The sequence below is a fragment of the Mizuhopecten yessoensis genome, unplaced genomic scaffold, assembly GCF_002113885.1.
Source record: "Mizuhopecten yessoensis strain PY_sf001 unplaced genomic scaffold, ASM211388v2 scaffold11151, whole genome shotgun sequence".
NCBI lineage: Eukaryota > Metazoa > Mollusca > Bivalvia > Pectinida > Pectinidae > Mizuhopecten > Mizuhopecten yessoensis.
The window spans coordinates 448,001-465,541 of NW_018408905.1; the positions used below are offsets into that span (position 1 = coordinate 448,001).

Genomic DNA, 17,541 nt, shown 5'->3' on the forward strand with positions numbered 1-17,541 from the left:
GATTAAAAATAATTTTGGCATAATTTCCTGGCCCCGGGGGTGGGGATTGGTGGGGTAGGGGTGGATAAATATTCCCCTGTAATGTCCTGTTGAAGTCCTGAACTTAATTGGTTTGAAAATAGATAAACATTTTTTTTATCACAAGGGGGGTACTTTTTATGCAGGGGGGGTACATTTTATGCAGGTATAAAAAGTATCCGGATACTTTTTGGTAGGGGGGTACTTTTTATGCATGACACCGGAGAAAACCTATGTGGTCAGGCAGATGAACCCAATTACCTTTCCCCGGCCACCTTGGTGAAAGGCGAGTGTGTTATTCACTGCTCCACCTGACCAGCCTATTCATCAGTTTTGTTTTGTTCACCATCGGTACAACTAAGTAAGGGGGGGAGGGGGGGGGTTTGGTTTGGTTTGGAAGGTTTGGTCCCCATCTATCACTCTGTCTGCTTGTCTGTCTGTCTGTCTGTTTGTCTGTCTGTCTGTCTCCGTCCGTCCGTCCATCCGTCCGTCCGTCCGTCTGTCACATTGTCAAGGACATAGCTAAAATACTGTCACCTTCAAATGCCAAATTTTACATTGAAGTCCATTTTGTAATCCTGTATCAAATAGAGGATATCTAAGCGTCTTATATATATTTCATAGATATATATTTCATAAATATATATTTCACAGATATATATTTCATAGATATATATTTCATAGATATATATTTCACAGATATATATTTCATAGATATATATTTCACAGATATATATTTCATAGATATATATTTCATAGAAGATATATATTTCATAGATATATATTTCACTCGTATGGCAGGATATTGATATTTTCTTACATGTGCGAATCACAAGAGAAAATGTCAGTATCATCTGCCATACGAGTGAAATATATATGGTGTATTTAACAGGAAAACAATTAAATGTTCCTTTGTATTACAATTTTTAAAGAAACACATAGCAAATATTGCTGCATCAGAAAAGTGTGGGAATTAGTAGCGTGATATTGAGGCCAGGGCCAGTTTCACTTATCGTGATCCAAACGGCTGAACCGGTCGGACCACAGTTGTTCGTTTATTAAATAAGGTCGGACCTAGTAATCTGATACTGCTTTCAGGCGAGCCTTGACAAAGCCTTGCAAGGCCTGCATAAACATTTGCAGGTCCGTCTGGATTTATACCCGTAAATGATACATTTAAACACGGAACGACCGCTTGTTACACATAAGGCTCAAGGTTTTGATGACTGCAGATTTCTATATTAAATTGTTGATAAATGGTCAGAACTTCAGAGTTCCTTTCAGGAATCTTTACCCGTTTAGTAAGTTACAAAACTCTGATTATCGACGAAATATCCATCACTTCGTTATATTTCGTTCTGTTTCGTATTGTTCTGATTTCATTAATAAGGCTACGTTTCGTTTCTGTTTCGTTTCAATATTACATTTAGATTATTGTTGTCGAACCGTTACGTTTGCTGTCTATTTATCTGTTTCTCTGTTTTAACTGTTGATGAACAATCAAGAATATAACAAGTGAGACTTATAACACAGGACTCTGTTTTCAAATTTACTACCTCGAACATTTAAAACCTTGCCATAATTCTTTTTGAAATGTTTTTCTTGTTTCCCTGTGAAATCAATTACCTTAAATTTGCAGGTGTAGTGAACACTTTTTTAGGTTAATAATGTCAAAAAGGGGGTGCACACTATACACAGGAACATTCATTCTTGGGTTATCGTTCTCGAGTTTCTGATCTGCCATATTGGATTACCTCCCTTCAAATAGTTTTGTTTGGAGTCGTTGGTCATATATGATAAGATTGAAGACTCAAAGAATGAAATGCTTTGGCGACACAATTTTTACCTACTCTAAAATGATTAAAATTGGTAATCTATGGTCATGACTGCTGATTTGGCGACAAACACTAGCTGGGCACGAGAATGCTTTCATGAACACAGGCCCTGAACGCAGTGTCTGTGTTTAGGACACAACTAGTCTGTTGTTTATGATCACATGTCAATCTACATTCTGGTAACTGGTTATATTTTCCTAATGCTTTTCCTCAAACTAACAAACTAACAACAAAATATCTGAAACGGCTCCGACACTTATTTTTATCATCTTGGCCTCACTTTTTATCAAAACCTTGTGTTTGTAGAAATATTAACCTGTTCACCACTGTAGACCATATTGGTCCCATCCAGATCAATGCATGGTTGAGTCTACTAAAGTTACATAGGGGTGAAAGGGTTAATAGGTTTCCTACTGCTTTAACCTGTGCTTGAAACATGTGTCAGTTTAATTAGGGTTTGTTTAGACCTTGAAATGTGTGGCAATTTATAATGATACTTTGAAACAAATTTGAGCTTGAAACAGAGTTTTTGGGAAGAGCTTGAATCTTTTATAGTGATGTATAACCAATCAAGTTGTCACTTTTCACAATGAGGTTCATCTGTATTGTATGAATAATATCGGCTAAGTTTGTTTAGAACACCAGCAGTAATTAAAAACTTAATTTCGCGAGCTGTTTTCTTTGTCAAGCGAAGAGTCCAAATGACACTTTGGTTTAATGCAACGTTTTGGTTTAACTTATTAGTGGAAAACCCTCCAAAGGATAAAACAAGTTGCCAGGTACAAGCTGCAGGTCGGTGGTTTTTCTCCAGGTACTCCAGTTTTCCTCCACCACCCAAAACCTGGCACGTCCTTAAATGACCATAGCTGTTAACAGGATGTAAAACTCCAAACAAACCAAAGAATAAACATCAATAATGAAAAAAATACTGCTCCAATCAAACAGAGGAACTCTAGGCTGTCACAGACAAATACACACAGACCTTTTTAGTTATTCCTTTATTTCACACACTAGCATTGACTGGAACAACTTACCTTCAAAATAAATGACTCTGATCCCCATCTTTTCTAACCCATTCACCCCTAAAGTCACATTTGAACCGTACCAGATGAAAGACTGGGCAAGGCCAGTTTAAAAACGTAGGGGTGAATGAGTTAAAGCCAGTCTCACGGCTCACTTTCAACCTTCATCACTTCATTCTTTCACAACAAAAACTTGAACTGAAATTTAATCACTTAGCTAGCTACAAATCTAACAACGGGAGTGATTTTTAAATTAAAATTGTTATATTATATGATATGGACCTAGAGGCAAGTAATTGCCTGCATCCATCATGTATCCTATTAAATCCTATTAAAAACCAACACATTATAATTGTGTTTATTAACTGGAATAATAAAAAAAAAAACCAGATACATATTCTACTTAGCAATGTGCCAAAGCATCTTATATACTTTCAACTGAGATTTTATTCGTTTTAATAGAAGTAAAATACTGTTCCATCCAGTACAGTCTGAATAATGGTAACTTGCTAGATTTTCTTCATTGATTCAACATGTTTGACTTGGTATTTATTAACTCATTCACCCCTAATGACACATTTGAACTCTTCCAATTCAAAAGGTTAGAAGAGTTCATTTTGAAATTTCAGGGGTGAATGAGTTAATGACTGAGCACCAAACTGATTTACATAGTTCCATTTCTAGGTGGAATGCCGCTATCAATCTGTTCTGAAAATGGTAGGACATCTGAAGACTGTCTAACGATTATTTTAGTAAATAAATTGGCAACAGTTCCATTGAGTATAGTTGTAGATAATTATGGGTTCTCAGAAGTTCTGTGTAATCTGGGATGGGAATGCTTCCCTGTGGGGCATTTGGAACATATCCATCAGTTACAATGTTTGCATGTTATAAAGCAGTAATGGCTAATGGTATATTGGGGAAAACATGTTTATACAAAGTGGATGTTCAAATTTTTGGGAAAGAGTTTCTGTTTGTTGATCACCAAGACAACAAATAGGAAAAGTGACCTTGGTCAGTGGAATGCTTTATTCTGATGCAATTTTATGATAAGAACTTAGGAGATGCAGATGGTTGGAATTCCAAGTCTTGTAGCATTCATGGAATTCACTGTATATTTTATAGATAGATTTAATTGTAATCCTTTGTGGATTATTTCATGATCACATGACAATATTTTTTGTGTGTTATATTTTTATTATCAGTACTACTACATAGTAAATTCATCAAATAGCAGAGGTAAAGTCAATCTTGAACTGTTTCAAACTTTGCTTTGACCATCAGAAAAAAATTGAAACATCGAGATGTTGAATCACAGATGTTGAACTTTGAACATCTTTGAGAGACTGTAGACACTGTATAAGATCAAATGTTAAGTGACAGAACACAAGGCAAGAAATTTAATTTGAATCTGTAAATATTGGATTTCATGTTATTAGAAAAAATGTATTTATATATATGTATACACTATAGTTTGCCTGTTTAGGTTAAAATGACCATGAGACATTTCAATGTTCTTGTACAGGTAATTGATTTACTTCAAGTTGTAATTTTCAATGTTTTCATAATGATCGGACCTTGATTATAATTTGAAACAAGGAGAAATTTGACTTAAAACATTTTGATTTATGAATGAAATATCATTAGTGTTATACAAGTGAATAAAGAAACAATTTGGTCTTTGTTGAAAGTTCAACACATTGAATTTTTTTATTATGTGAATAAGTTTGATTTATAGAAGTTTTATTGTATTGTAAAAAATATCAATTCCGTGGAAATTTGAACTAGTAAATTAAGAGTCACATTCCAGTTCCATGAATTTGATAACAATAAATATTAGAAATTTGAGACATTATGATTTTCCTGACATCTCATACAGTAGTTGTTGGTGGGTTGGGGGCATATAGTAGTTATTAAGTGTAAATTTACTGGCTGGAATTAATATTCTACGTTTCCCAAATCTGAAGTCACCCAAATCGGCAGAGTTGGAAATTATGCACACAGGTTGGTGCTGTTATAAATTTACATATTCCAGGGGTGCAGAGTGCGAAAGTGCACCGTAATCCCCTAGAGTATGGAGGATGGCACATGGGTTAGTGCTGTTATAAACTTACATGTGTCACAATGCTCTATAACACAATAGTCAGTGTATTACAAGTAGGTAAGAGATGGAGCATCAACACCATCCGACGCTCCATCTCTTACCTACTTGTAGTTACCTCCCTTCTATGGAGCTCTTCTAGAAAACTCCGGTATCCACCTTGGATCCTCCACTGAGACATCTGGCCTCAGACCACAATTAATTCTACTATATGTTACTACCAAAGGAAAAATGAAATTAAAATATTTTTAAAACTTTGTGCAGGATCTGGTTCCCATTTCATATTGTAGGTCTATTCAAACTGTACATACAGTGAGCTGGAAAGTACCTCATGACCGGCATTTAAGAAAGATAATTTCATTTGAATGTATAGGGGAAAATACCAAAAATCAGAAAATATCACTGTGCAAGCCTCATCACTCATTGTGTCCTGCTGCGAATACAAAGATGGAAACTGTGTCAAAAAAATTTGAATCACTAGTATAGATATTGTTGAACAATTCTATGTAAAAAACTGTAAAAATCTGTCATAGATCAGACAGGAAAATTTATTTAGTAACTGACCTGAAATGTCCTTATGCACTACATTTGTGTACTTAACGACCTGGGAGTGTATTTATGGTCTGAGGCCATCTACCAGCCATCACCTACAGGACGTTAGACTCCTTCGCCTAGAATTGTGTTGGTTCTCCTGTTAATTATATTATACAATGATGTACAATTTATCTACATCTATAGGTTGTTGACACATGTTTCATGTAACTTTGTTTTCTGTTTACAGCTCCACCTGGCTGCAATCACATCATTGAAAGGGGAGCTAATCGAGTTGAACAACCGATTTCAATTTCTCACTGGTGAACGAGACAGTTTGGAAAAACAACTCAACAAGTCACAGGTAGATTTGTTAACTATGATTACAATTCTGTTTGTATATGTATGTTGAATATTGCAAACAGTGAAACCTCGATATAATGCCCCTCGTTTATATACAGTGAAGCCTTGATATAATGCCCCTCGTTTATATACAGTAAAACCTCAATATAATGCCCCTCATTTATATACAGTGAAATCTCGATATAATGCCCCTCGTTTATATACAGTGAAGCCTCGATATAATGCCGCTTGTTTATATACCGTGAAACCTCGATATAATGCCCCTCGTTTTTATACAGTGAAACCTCGATATAATACCCTCGTTTATATACAGTGAAACCTCGATATAATGCCGCTTGTTTATATACCGTAAAACCTCGATATAATGCCCCTCGTTTTTATACAGTGAAACCTCTATATAATACCCCTCGTTTATATACAGTGAAACCTCGATATAATGCCCCTTGTTTATATACAGTGAAACCTCGATATAATACCCCTCGTTTATATACAGTAAAACCTCGATATAATACCTCTCGATTATATACAGTGAAACCTCGATATAATGCCCCTCATTGATATACAGTAAAACCTCGATATAATGCCCCTCGTTTATATACAGTAAAACCTCGATATAATGCCCCTTGTTTATATACAGTAAAACCTCGATATAATACCCCTCGTTTTTATACAGTGAAACCTCGATATAATACCCCTCGTTTATATACAGTAAAACCTCGATATAATACCTCTCGATTATATACAGTGAAACCTCGATATAATACCCCTCGTTTATATACAGTAAAACCTCGATATAATNNCTCGTTTATATACAGTGAAACCTCGATATAATACCCCTCGTTTATATACAGTGAAACCTCGATATAATACCCCTCGTTTATATACAGTGAAACCTCGATATAATACCCCTCGTTTTTATACAGTGAAACCTTGATATAATACCCCTCGTTTATATACAGTGAAACCTCGATATAATACCCCTCGATTATATACAGTGAAATCTCGATATAATGCCCCTCGTTTATATAAAGTGAAATCTCGATATAATACCCCTCGTTTATATACAGTGAAACCTCGATATAATACCCCTCGATTATATAAAGTGAAACCTCGATATAATACCCCTCGTTTATATAAAGTGAAACCTTGATATAATGCCCCTCGTTTATATAAAGTGAAACCTCGATATAATGCCCCTCGTTTATATACAGTAAAACTTTGATATAATGCCCCTCATTTATATATAGTGAAATCTTGATATAATGCCCCTCATTTATATACAGTGAAACCTCGATATAATGCCCCTCGTTTATATACAGTGAAACCTCGATATAATGCCCCTCGTTTATATACAGTGAAACCTTGATATAATGCCCCTCATTTATATATAGTGAAATCTTGATATAATGCCCCTCGTTTATATACAGTGAAACCTCGATATACCCACACACACCCTTTTGGCCAATCTCTTTTCTCAGGAGGGGATGGGGGGGGGGGCTTATTGCCGGTAAAATATGGTAATGCTCCTCGATTATATACAGTGAAACCTTGATATAATGCCCCTCGTTTATATACAGTAAAACTTGATATATTGCCCCTCATTTATATACAGTAAAACTTGATATAATGCCCCTCGTTTATATATAGTGAAACCTTGATATAATGCCCCTTGTTTATATACAGTAAAACCTCGATATAATGCCCCTCGTTTATATACAGTGAAACCTCGATATACCCACACACACACTTTTGGCCAATCTCTTTTCTCAGGAGGGGATGGGGGGGGGGGCTTATTGCCGGTAAAATATGGTAATGCTCCTCGATTATATACAGTGAAACCTTGATATACCCACACACACACTTTTGGCCAATCTTTTTTCTCGGGAGGGGGGGAGGGCCTTATTGCCGGTAAAATATGGTAATGCCCCTCGTTTCATTTGCCACTTTGTTTACCTTCCACATATTTCAATGTCCGTTTTTCTCATTTTTGTCTCGCCTGCGACGGAGCCAATATTTCTGTTAAACTCTAAATTTCTCTCTAAGTACATAAGCTATCAAAATGGAACCTGTAATATACTTGTATCTATATATAGCCATCCAAACACACATTTTAGATTCAGAATTTTAACAGAAATTTACTGTTAATTGGACTTTGTTAATGAATTGGGCCATGTTAAAGTTTTTCGTTTAGCTGGGGGTTGAGTTTAATATCTCACAAAGTATATATGTGCTGTCATAACCAAACCTGGATTATACTTTTATCTTTGCATTTCGTTACCGTAAATCTGCGCGTATAGTGGGCACTTTTTTAGGTAAATATCGCCATGTCAAAAAGGGGGTGCACATTATATGCAGGAACAATTCATTCTTGGGTTATCAATTACCAAAAACACTAGCTGGGCACAGGTAACATTTTAACAGCTAAAGCTCAGGTGACCTATTGCTAATCGTCTTCGTCCGTCGTCCTCCGCATCCGTCGTCCGTGAACATTTTACATTTTCAATTTAAACTGAAATACTGGCAAAGGGATTTCATTAATATTTCATGGGAAGGTTACTGACATCTCCCTGACCAAGTGTTGTAATTTTTCGGGTCGATCAGAAATCCAATATGGCCGCCACGGCCGCCATTATGAAAAACTATTTCAAACTTAAAGTCAAGTTCTACTGGGCTGATTGAACTGAAACCTGGTAGGAATGATCAACTCATGGTCCTGACAAAGTGTTGTTATTTTTCGGGTCGATCAGAAATCCAATATGGCCGCCACGGGCGCCATTTTGAAAAACTATTTCAAACTTAAAGTCAAGTTCTGCGGGGCCGATTGAACTGAAACTTTGTAGGAATGATCGACTCATGGTCCTGACAAAGTGTTGTTATTTTTTGGGTCGATCAGAAATCCAATATGGCCACCATGACAGCCATTTTGAAAAACTATATCAAACTTAAAGTCAAGTTCTACTGGGCCGATTGAACTGAAACTTTGTAGGAATGATCAACTCATGGTCCTGACAAAGTTAAGTTAACATTATACTTAACTATTTTGTACTCAAATTGGTACATATTTCAACAACAAAAATAAATACTGTAGGACTCAGGTGACCGTTTAGGCCCATGGTCCTCTTGTTACAGGTAAGTTGACCAGAGGGAAAAACCACTGATGCCGTCTGATCCCGGACAATAGGCTAGGTTAGGATCGCCATGCTTCAGCGAAAAATTATTGACACTTCTCAACACCACAATGCAGTCATTAGCCAACATTATAACAGTGATTACCGATTAACAATAGCTCCACTGCAATTTGATGTTTAATGCATGCAGTCGCGACATCCGTTTTCTGATTTGACAAAAATGGCTGCTGTATATTTGGTTCTAATTGGTCGAAATTCAGCTACTGTTCAAATTCGCTAAAAATTAGTATGTTAGTGTATTTTAGCATTGCAAACTCAACTACAGCGTCCAGTTTGTGATTTGACAACATGGTTAGTGTATAATTGACTTCTGATTGGTCGAAATTCAGATATTGGTCGATTTCGCTCAAATTTTGTATGTAGGTGTATTTTGTCACAGCAAACTCAACCACATTATCCATTTTCTGATTTGACATAATGGTCACCTATACTGGCTTCTGATTAGTCGAAATTCAGTTATTGTTCGATTTCAATCAAATTTGGTAAGTACATGTAATTTGGCACTGCAAACTCAACCGCGGCATCCGTTTTCTGATCTGACAACACAGTCTTCATTTACTGGCTTCAGCATGATTGGTCGAAATTCACATATAGTTTGATTTTGCTCAAATTTGGTATGCTAACATGACTTCCGTTCACCTATTTTCATTTGTTTTTCTGAATGTGCGGTTAGTTTAGGGGACATCTGTAATGGCCATCTCCCATTAAAATTAGCACTTGTACCTTTTATACCTTCATGTTGATGTATTGCCAAACTTCTTTATAAAATATAAAATTCCGAACTTCGGCTCAAACTTACAATTCTTGACACATTGAATCTTATGCTCAAAGCGGGGACAGGCGAGACATATAATTACGCGTAATTCTTGTCTTAAGAATACCTTTGTACACTTCCCTCTATCTATTGCCACACCCCTTTATAATGCCAAAATTTCTCTGTAAGAATGATGTCATAATAATGAAGATTTGCTGTACATCATAATGTATCCTATCCTCAGGAGTTTCGCTGTTGCTCCCTGAAGTTTTCTTTTTCTGGAGGATAACATGTAGCTGTTGATTTGACCGTGTCTGATTGTTTTCCAGAAAATATGACTTTGGACTAATTACTCTTAATTATTATGTTAACCAAATTCAGATGAATGAGAAACCGTCACTTTACACGTGTTTTCTGTGTTTCTTGTTGCAGACTGACAGACTTTACTTCCAGCGAGACTGTGAGGACAGGCTAGAACAGACGACCAGCCGATATGAGGAAAGAATCACGGAGCTACATTCTGTCATCGCAGAACTTCGTAAAAAGATTGAACGTCACCACATCAACGTTATCAAGTGAGTGTCAAAGTCACACAGACCCAAGGTCAAGGTCGCTTCTCCCTATATTGACTCTTACAATTACCTTTTCAAAATATTCCATTTGCTAATTTTGAATTTGAAAAACTGTAAAAAATGGTTTGTGCAAAAAAAAAAAAAAATATAAAAAAAAAATCATGTTTAGTACAATTAATTACCAAGTTTGACATGTGATTATAAGCATGAAGCAAACTTTTTCATAAAAATGTACATATAGTTGTATTATTATTTTGTTTATTTACATTTTGATCCTTTAAACGTATGTTGTCTGGATGACAAATGCAATTTTGAATTGAATTGACAATATGATCTGTTGATAGCCTCGGTCAGATATGCTAAAAACCTAAAACAGCTGGATGTCGTACAAAATGACAAATCAAATGTTTTCTACATTCAATGCATTAAAACGGCTTAAGAAGCAATCGGGGAAAAAAAATCTAGTTCTATTGTAATTCAAGTTTCTAAGGGTTGGGGAGAGCCCTACCAGTGAGAACTGCTAAATACACACCACTTTGTAGAAATGAGATTTGCGTATACTAATAGTGCGAGAGTTCTTGGAGATACAGGCCTATTTGGCCTGTTGTTTGTTATTATAAATTACTCTGACCATCTTTCGCCACATCATTGCTGCTGATATAACTAGCACCCATCACTGCCACCATCAGGCAACGTGTCAGTCAGCTAATTACACGCTGGCTTACAGCCTCTCCCTCTCATCAACATTGGGGCTGATTGCATAATCAACGTTTTGGGTTTTTTCCTGACTTTAACAAGAATTGGACTATTACTCCTTCAGTTGTGTTCCTACGGCGATGGAAACACTAACTGGCCAATCAGAACATTGATCTGTGTAGCTGTCGGAAATAAAAATTGAGCATCGTTGTCTTACAATATTGATTGGCGTCCAACAGGACAAGATGCCCACTTCATGGTGTTGATAATGTCAGACCCGCTCAATGTTTTGTCAACTTTAAAATAATCTTGGTTATGAATTTGTTAAATTAAGAATGTGCTTTGGTTAACAATTTGTCAAGTTAAAAACACTTCTGTAATCTTTTGGTTAAAGGCTTGTCAAGTTAAAAACACTTAAAATGTGCTTTTGGTTAAAGATTTGTCAACTTAAAAAAATGTGCACTGGGTTTAAAGATGTGTCAACTTATAATATTGGTTTTGGTGAAAGACTTGTCAACTTAAAAACACTTAAAAATGTGTTCTTGGTTTAAGATTTGTCATCTTTAAATCAGTAGCAAATGTTACTGTATATTTGCCTTTGAATTAAGATTTGTCAACTTAAAAATACTTTTTATTTGGAGGTTTCTCGCTAATATAACAATATTTGATTTTTCTTGAAAGTTACTCTTTACTGTATTTAATGTACCTTTCAGGATAGTTCTGCCTCAAATCTTGTTGCAAACATTGTGTATTTTTTACTTGATCTTTGATAAATGTGTTCTGTGTCATAGGAAATGTTACTTTCAATATTTGGTAATACACTTAATGATTTATCAATCAAGCTGTTAATGCTGACCAATGATAAAAGTACTTAAATCTATCAATATTTCATAATTCAAGAGAACAGGCAATCAATCAGATTCTCCTAGCAGTTTTTAAAAGATTGCCTGCTGTTGGCTGAAAAATGTCTGCCCACCCCATCACCACCGCGTTAAAATGACCGAAAGCATATTTGTAGAAAAAAAACCCACTAATGCTTGGAGTAAACACTTTTAATTAATTTGTGGACATAAAGTTGCTGTGTGGCAATGATTAAGAACATTATCATGTTGTGTCGATACAAAAATGTATTGTTGTATGTCTCGTAAAAAAAGTTTATTGTCTTACAGTATGCCTTTCATGTTGTAATATTTACATTTCTGCTGTAAGTTCCTCTGTAAGCATTACCAGAAAAATTGCTTTCAAAGAACTATGAAAACAATTTGATCAGTGTCATTTTGAAGCTTAAATATCCTGCCACCTCGAATAACATGAAACAACCGTTAGAATCAAACATTTTGGTGACATTAGGCTGTTCCAGGTTGAAGTTGAAATATGCTGTTCGATCCTTATAAAAAGGTTTATTGTAATAAAAGTATACCGTCTTTTCGTATTGCAGAGTTATCTGCTCTTGTGAGCAGGAATCAATTGTTACGTCACTTGTTTGTGAGAGTAACATCATAAATTTTTGTGAAAACAATGTAATTTTCTCACATAAACTAATGACATAACAATCAATACCTGCTCACAAGAGCAGATAACTCTGCAATACGAAAGACGGAATACTGAGGGGAGAGGATGGGAGGGGGGGTATAACATTTTAGGAAATGTATACTGTGCCTGCCCTGGTATAACATGATTCTGTTCTCCAGGGAGGAGGAGGAATATGTGGAGGAATCGGATGCTGCTGTACACAGTAACAAAAGTAACAATGGTGGCAGCACGCGGGACAACATCGCCGGGGAGTCACAGGCTAGCATCGGTAGGTCATAGGTCACAGTGTCAGAAAGGTCAAAGAGGTCATACATCATATCTGTAAATGTTTTCTTCAGGTTGGTAAGTATGAATTGTAGATAGGTTATGTATCACAACCATTAAGTGTTTATGGGTGACGTATCGATGGCGAGTATATGGTACATACACCAGGTAGCTATATAGGTGGTAATGATTTGAGGAGGCGAATGTCAGTGTCACAGATATCACTGAGTCACGTGATGTACCGTAAAATCTCATTATACTACCACCATTTGTACAGAGATAGTTTGGCATGAAAAGAAAATGAGAAAAAAGGACATTGAAATGTGTTGCTGGTAAACAAAGTGGCAAATGAAATGAGGGGCATTATATCAAGTTTTTACTGTATATAAACGAGGGGTATTATATCGAGTTTTTACTGTATATAAACGAGGGGCATTATATCGAGTTTTCACTGTATATAAACGAGGGGCATTATATCGAGGTTTTACTGTATATAAACAAGGGGCATTATATCGAGGTTTCACTGTATATAAACGAGGGGCATTATATCAAGGTTTTACTGTATTTAAACGAGGGGCATTATATCAAGTTTTTACTGTATATAAACGAGGGGCATTATATCAAGGTTTTACTGTATTTAAACGAGGGGCATTATATCAAGTTTTTACTGTATATAAACGAGGGGCATTATATCAAGGTTTTACTGTATTTAAACGAGGGGCATTATATCAAGTTTTTACTGTATATAAACGAGGGGCATTATATCAAGGTTTTACTGTATTTAAACGAGGGGCATTATATCAAGTTTTTACTGTATATAAACGAGGGGCATTATATCAAGGTTTTACTGTATTTAAACGAGGGGCATTATATCAAGTTTTTACTGTATATAAACGAGGGGCATTATATCAAGTTTTTACTGTATTTAAACGAGGGGCATTATATCAAGTTTTTACTGTATATAAACGAGGGGCATTATATCAAGGTTTTACTGTATTTAAACGAGGGGCATTATATCAAGTTTTTACTGTATATAAACGAGGGGCATTATATTAAGTTTTTACTGTATATAAACGATGGGTATTATATCGAGTTTTTACTGTATATAAACGAGGGGCATTATATCGAGGTTTCACTGTATATAAACGAGGGGCATTATATCAAGGTTTTACTGTATTTAAACGAGGGGCATTATATCAAGTTTTTACTGTATATAAACAAGGGACCTTATATCAAGGCTTTACTGTATATAAACGAGGGGCATTATATCAAGGTTTTACTGTATATAAATAAGGGGCATTATATCAAAATTTTACTATATATAAACGAGGGGCATTATATCAAGGTTTTACTGTATATAAACAAGGGGCATTATATCAAGGTTTTACTGTATATAAATAAGAGGCATTATATCAAGTTTTACTGTATATAAACGAGGGGCATTATATCGAGGTTTCACTGTATATAAACGAGGGGCATTATATCGAGGTTTTACTGTATATAAACAAGGGGCATTATATCAAGGTATTACTGTATATAAATAAGAGGCATTATATCAAGTTTTACTGTATATAAACGAGGGGCATTATATCGAGGTTTTACTGTATATAAACAAGGGGCATTATATCAAGGTTTCACTGTATATAAACGAGGGGCATTATATCAAGTTTTACTGTATATAAACGAGGGGCATTATATCGAGGTTTCACTGTATATAAACGAGGGGCATTATATCGAGGTTTCACTGTATATAAACGAGGGGCATTATATCAAGTTTTACTGTATATAAACGAGGGGCATTATATCGAGGTTTTACTGTATATAAACAAGGGGCATTATATCAAGGTATTACTGTATATAAATAAGAGGCATTATATCAAGTTTTACTGTATATAAACTAGGGGCATTATATCGAGGTTTTACTGTATATAAACGAGGGGCATTATATCAAGTTTTACTGTATATAAACGAGGGGCATTATATCAAGGTTTTACTGTATATAAACGAGGGGCATTATATCAAGTTTTTACTGTATTGTGTTAAGATTGACTGTGATTTAAAGTTTGACAGAATGCTAGTTTTATATGGTTTTACTGCGTCCTTGTTATCTATTTAACTGGGAAAGAGTTAAAACCAAAGAGGGATCACAACTTACTCATGTTGCATTCACATGAGTTGATTGTAAAAGTAAACATTCTCTTTATAGTTGAGGCTGGAAATGACCTGAACTCTGAACTCTCACGTGTTGTCACTGAGTTAGAGAGCACCATTGATGAGCGAAAGCGGATCGCGTCAGTTGTCGTGGACGACCAGGAGGATGTCGATCTTGAAGAGGATACTAATGAAACAGGAGAGGATGATAGTATTGAAGAGAAGGCTCTTGAGGTAATATTGTAAAAAGAAATGTGGAAAATCTATAAATAGCAGTGGGAAATTCTCATGTTTCATTAGCAGTGGAAAACCCCTAAGTCTATAAATAGCAGTGGGAAATTCGCATGTTTCAGTAGCAGTGAAAAACCCCTAAGTCTATAAATAGCAGTGGGAAATTCTCATGTTTCAGTAGCATTGAAAAACCCCATGTTGAAATATAGCAGTGGAAAACTGCATGTATGTTATTAGAAGACTTCCTATCAGGGAAATCCATACCAGTTCAAGTAACAATGAGAAACAAGTCTCAGACTGAAATAAATGACTTATTGGTGTATTAATAATAATATATTTACATTTCCACCGCAAGTTCCTCTATAAGCATTCCCAGAAGAAATTCTGTTCATAGGGCTATGAACGAAGTTTGATCAGCATCGTTTTGAAGCTTCTCCCACCTCAAATAAGATAAGACAATTACAGGAAGCAAACATTTTGGCGATGTTAGGCTGTTCCAAGAATCTCATTTCAAAAGATGACACACAGCTTTTGAAAATATATGGGAATACCTATATTAGATCAATAATAACTATAAAATTAGAATTTTTATATATGTATTTAATAGCATTTTTCAATGTTCTTGCAAATATAATTGTATATTGGCATGAACATTGAAAAAAAAAAAAAATCAATCCTTATTTGTAAACATGCATGTTCAATGCTTTTGTTGAAAATAGAAATAGTATTAATGGTATTTTATTAAATTTTTCTATCTTTTCTGCCTCATTAACAGGAGAACTCAATCACATGCAGTCTTATTTGATTTAAAATTAAAAAAAATCTAAAGAAGTTCTAAGACAAATGTCATGTTCTAGAGTAATCTTGATTATGAAGTCTACGTAATCATATTGAGTAGAATGCCTTTCTAGAAGTCCTGAATTAAGTAGGTCTGCACATTCCAGTCGACCAGTGCAACATCACTGCCTTACGATATGCTTGATTCTATCATATAGCAGACTGACTTCTGGAATAACATTAGGACAAAGAAATCAATAAATTGTGTAAATTATAACGTGATGTGTATCCTCCGAGGTGAATCTGTCACGGAAGAAAGTCAGAAGTGGGCTTCATTTTCTATGTCTCAGGCCTTGTGACTGGAATTCTACCATTTCATGATGACTTTCTGTGTACCTAAAAAAAAAATCCTGAAATACTGAAGCTCTGGTGGGAATTACACTCCTCATTCATATACTTTTTTTAAAATCAAGAATTCAATTTCTGTTTTATTTCCATATTGTCATTATTTCTCTGACAGTTTGATGCAGTTATTTTTAATACATTATATAAGATCTTCGTTTTGAGGGCAACATAGGGGCCTTAATGCACCTTAAAAGCAAATTTATTACACATTTTGCTGTTGAACAGGTTTGGCCTGAATTAAAATAATTGTTTGCTGACCAACAAAAATCTGCACTTCTCAAAGAGTTTTATTAATCAATTCAATTTCATAATTACATTATGACTGAAATTACACTTAATGTATGACGATAAAAATTGACAAACAAATCACATAAAAGATATATATGCATCTAGCACAATTGATTGATTGACCAGGGTTTAGCGTCCTATCAACAGCTAAGGTCATTTAAGGACGTTTCATCGAGCACAGCAGTGCAAAACTAAATGAATATATTTTAAACCTGCAATATAAAATATTAGAATTATCTATAAGGTAAAATAAAATAAAATTAGACTCTTTCATACCCAGGGGTGTAGGGAAGGGAAATTCCTCCCGGGGAACTTTCAAACCTGAGGCTTTGTTGAGGGTTTTCCCTTTAAGGATTCCTGTCCCACTGCACTGCCGTTTTTCTATACACAGTAACCTCCCCTGAACATTCATTTGGGTGTAACTGTAGCACATTTGGGCTAGTACACTTCCCTTGACCAGGTACCTCAATCAGTTACAGCGATAGTATAACAATCTATTACAGCAATAGTATAACAATCTATTACAGTGATAGTATAAGAATCTATTACAGTGATAGTATAAGAATCTATTACAGTGATAGTATAACAATCTATTACAGCAATAGTATTACAATCTATTACAGTGATAGTATTCCAATCTATTACAGTGATAGTATAACAATCTAATACAGCAGTAGTATAACAATCTATCACAGCAATAGTATAACAATCTATTACAGCAATAGTATAACAATCTATTATAGCAATAGTATAACAATCTATTACAGCGATAGTATAACAATCTATTACAGCAATAGTATAACAATCTATTA

The 17,541-nt window shown here is 35.1% G+C and overlaps 1 protein-coding gene across 4 annotated transcripts in view; it reads left to right on the forward strand.

Annotated features, from left to right (window-relative positions):
• LOC110466977 (colorectal mutant cancer protein-like) overlaps nucleotides 1-17,541 on the forward strand; it is an 83,008-nt gene that overhangs the window by 44,140 nt on the left and 21,327 nt on the right. For all 4 annotated transcript variants that reach the window (XM_021523810.1, XM_021523813.1, XM_021523811.1 and 1 more), the window contains 4 exons: nucleotides 5,758-5,871; nucleotides 10,245-10,387; nucleotides 12,772-12,881; nucleotides 15,084-15,262. In XM_021523810.1, coding sequence (XP_021379485.1) covers nucleotides 5,758-5,871; nucleotides 10,245-10,387; nucleotides 12,772-12,881; nucleotides 15,084-15,262 — 546 coding nt within the window. The remainder of the gene's footprint in view (nucleotides 1-5,757; nucleotides 5,872-10,244; nucleotides 10,388-12,771; nucleotides 12,882-15,083; nucleotides 15,263-17,541) is intronic.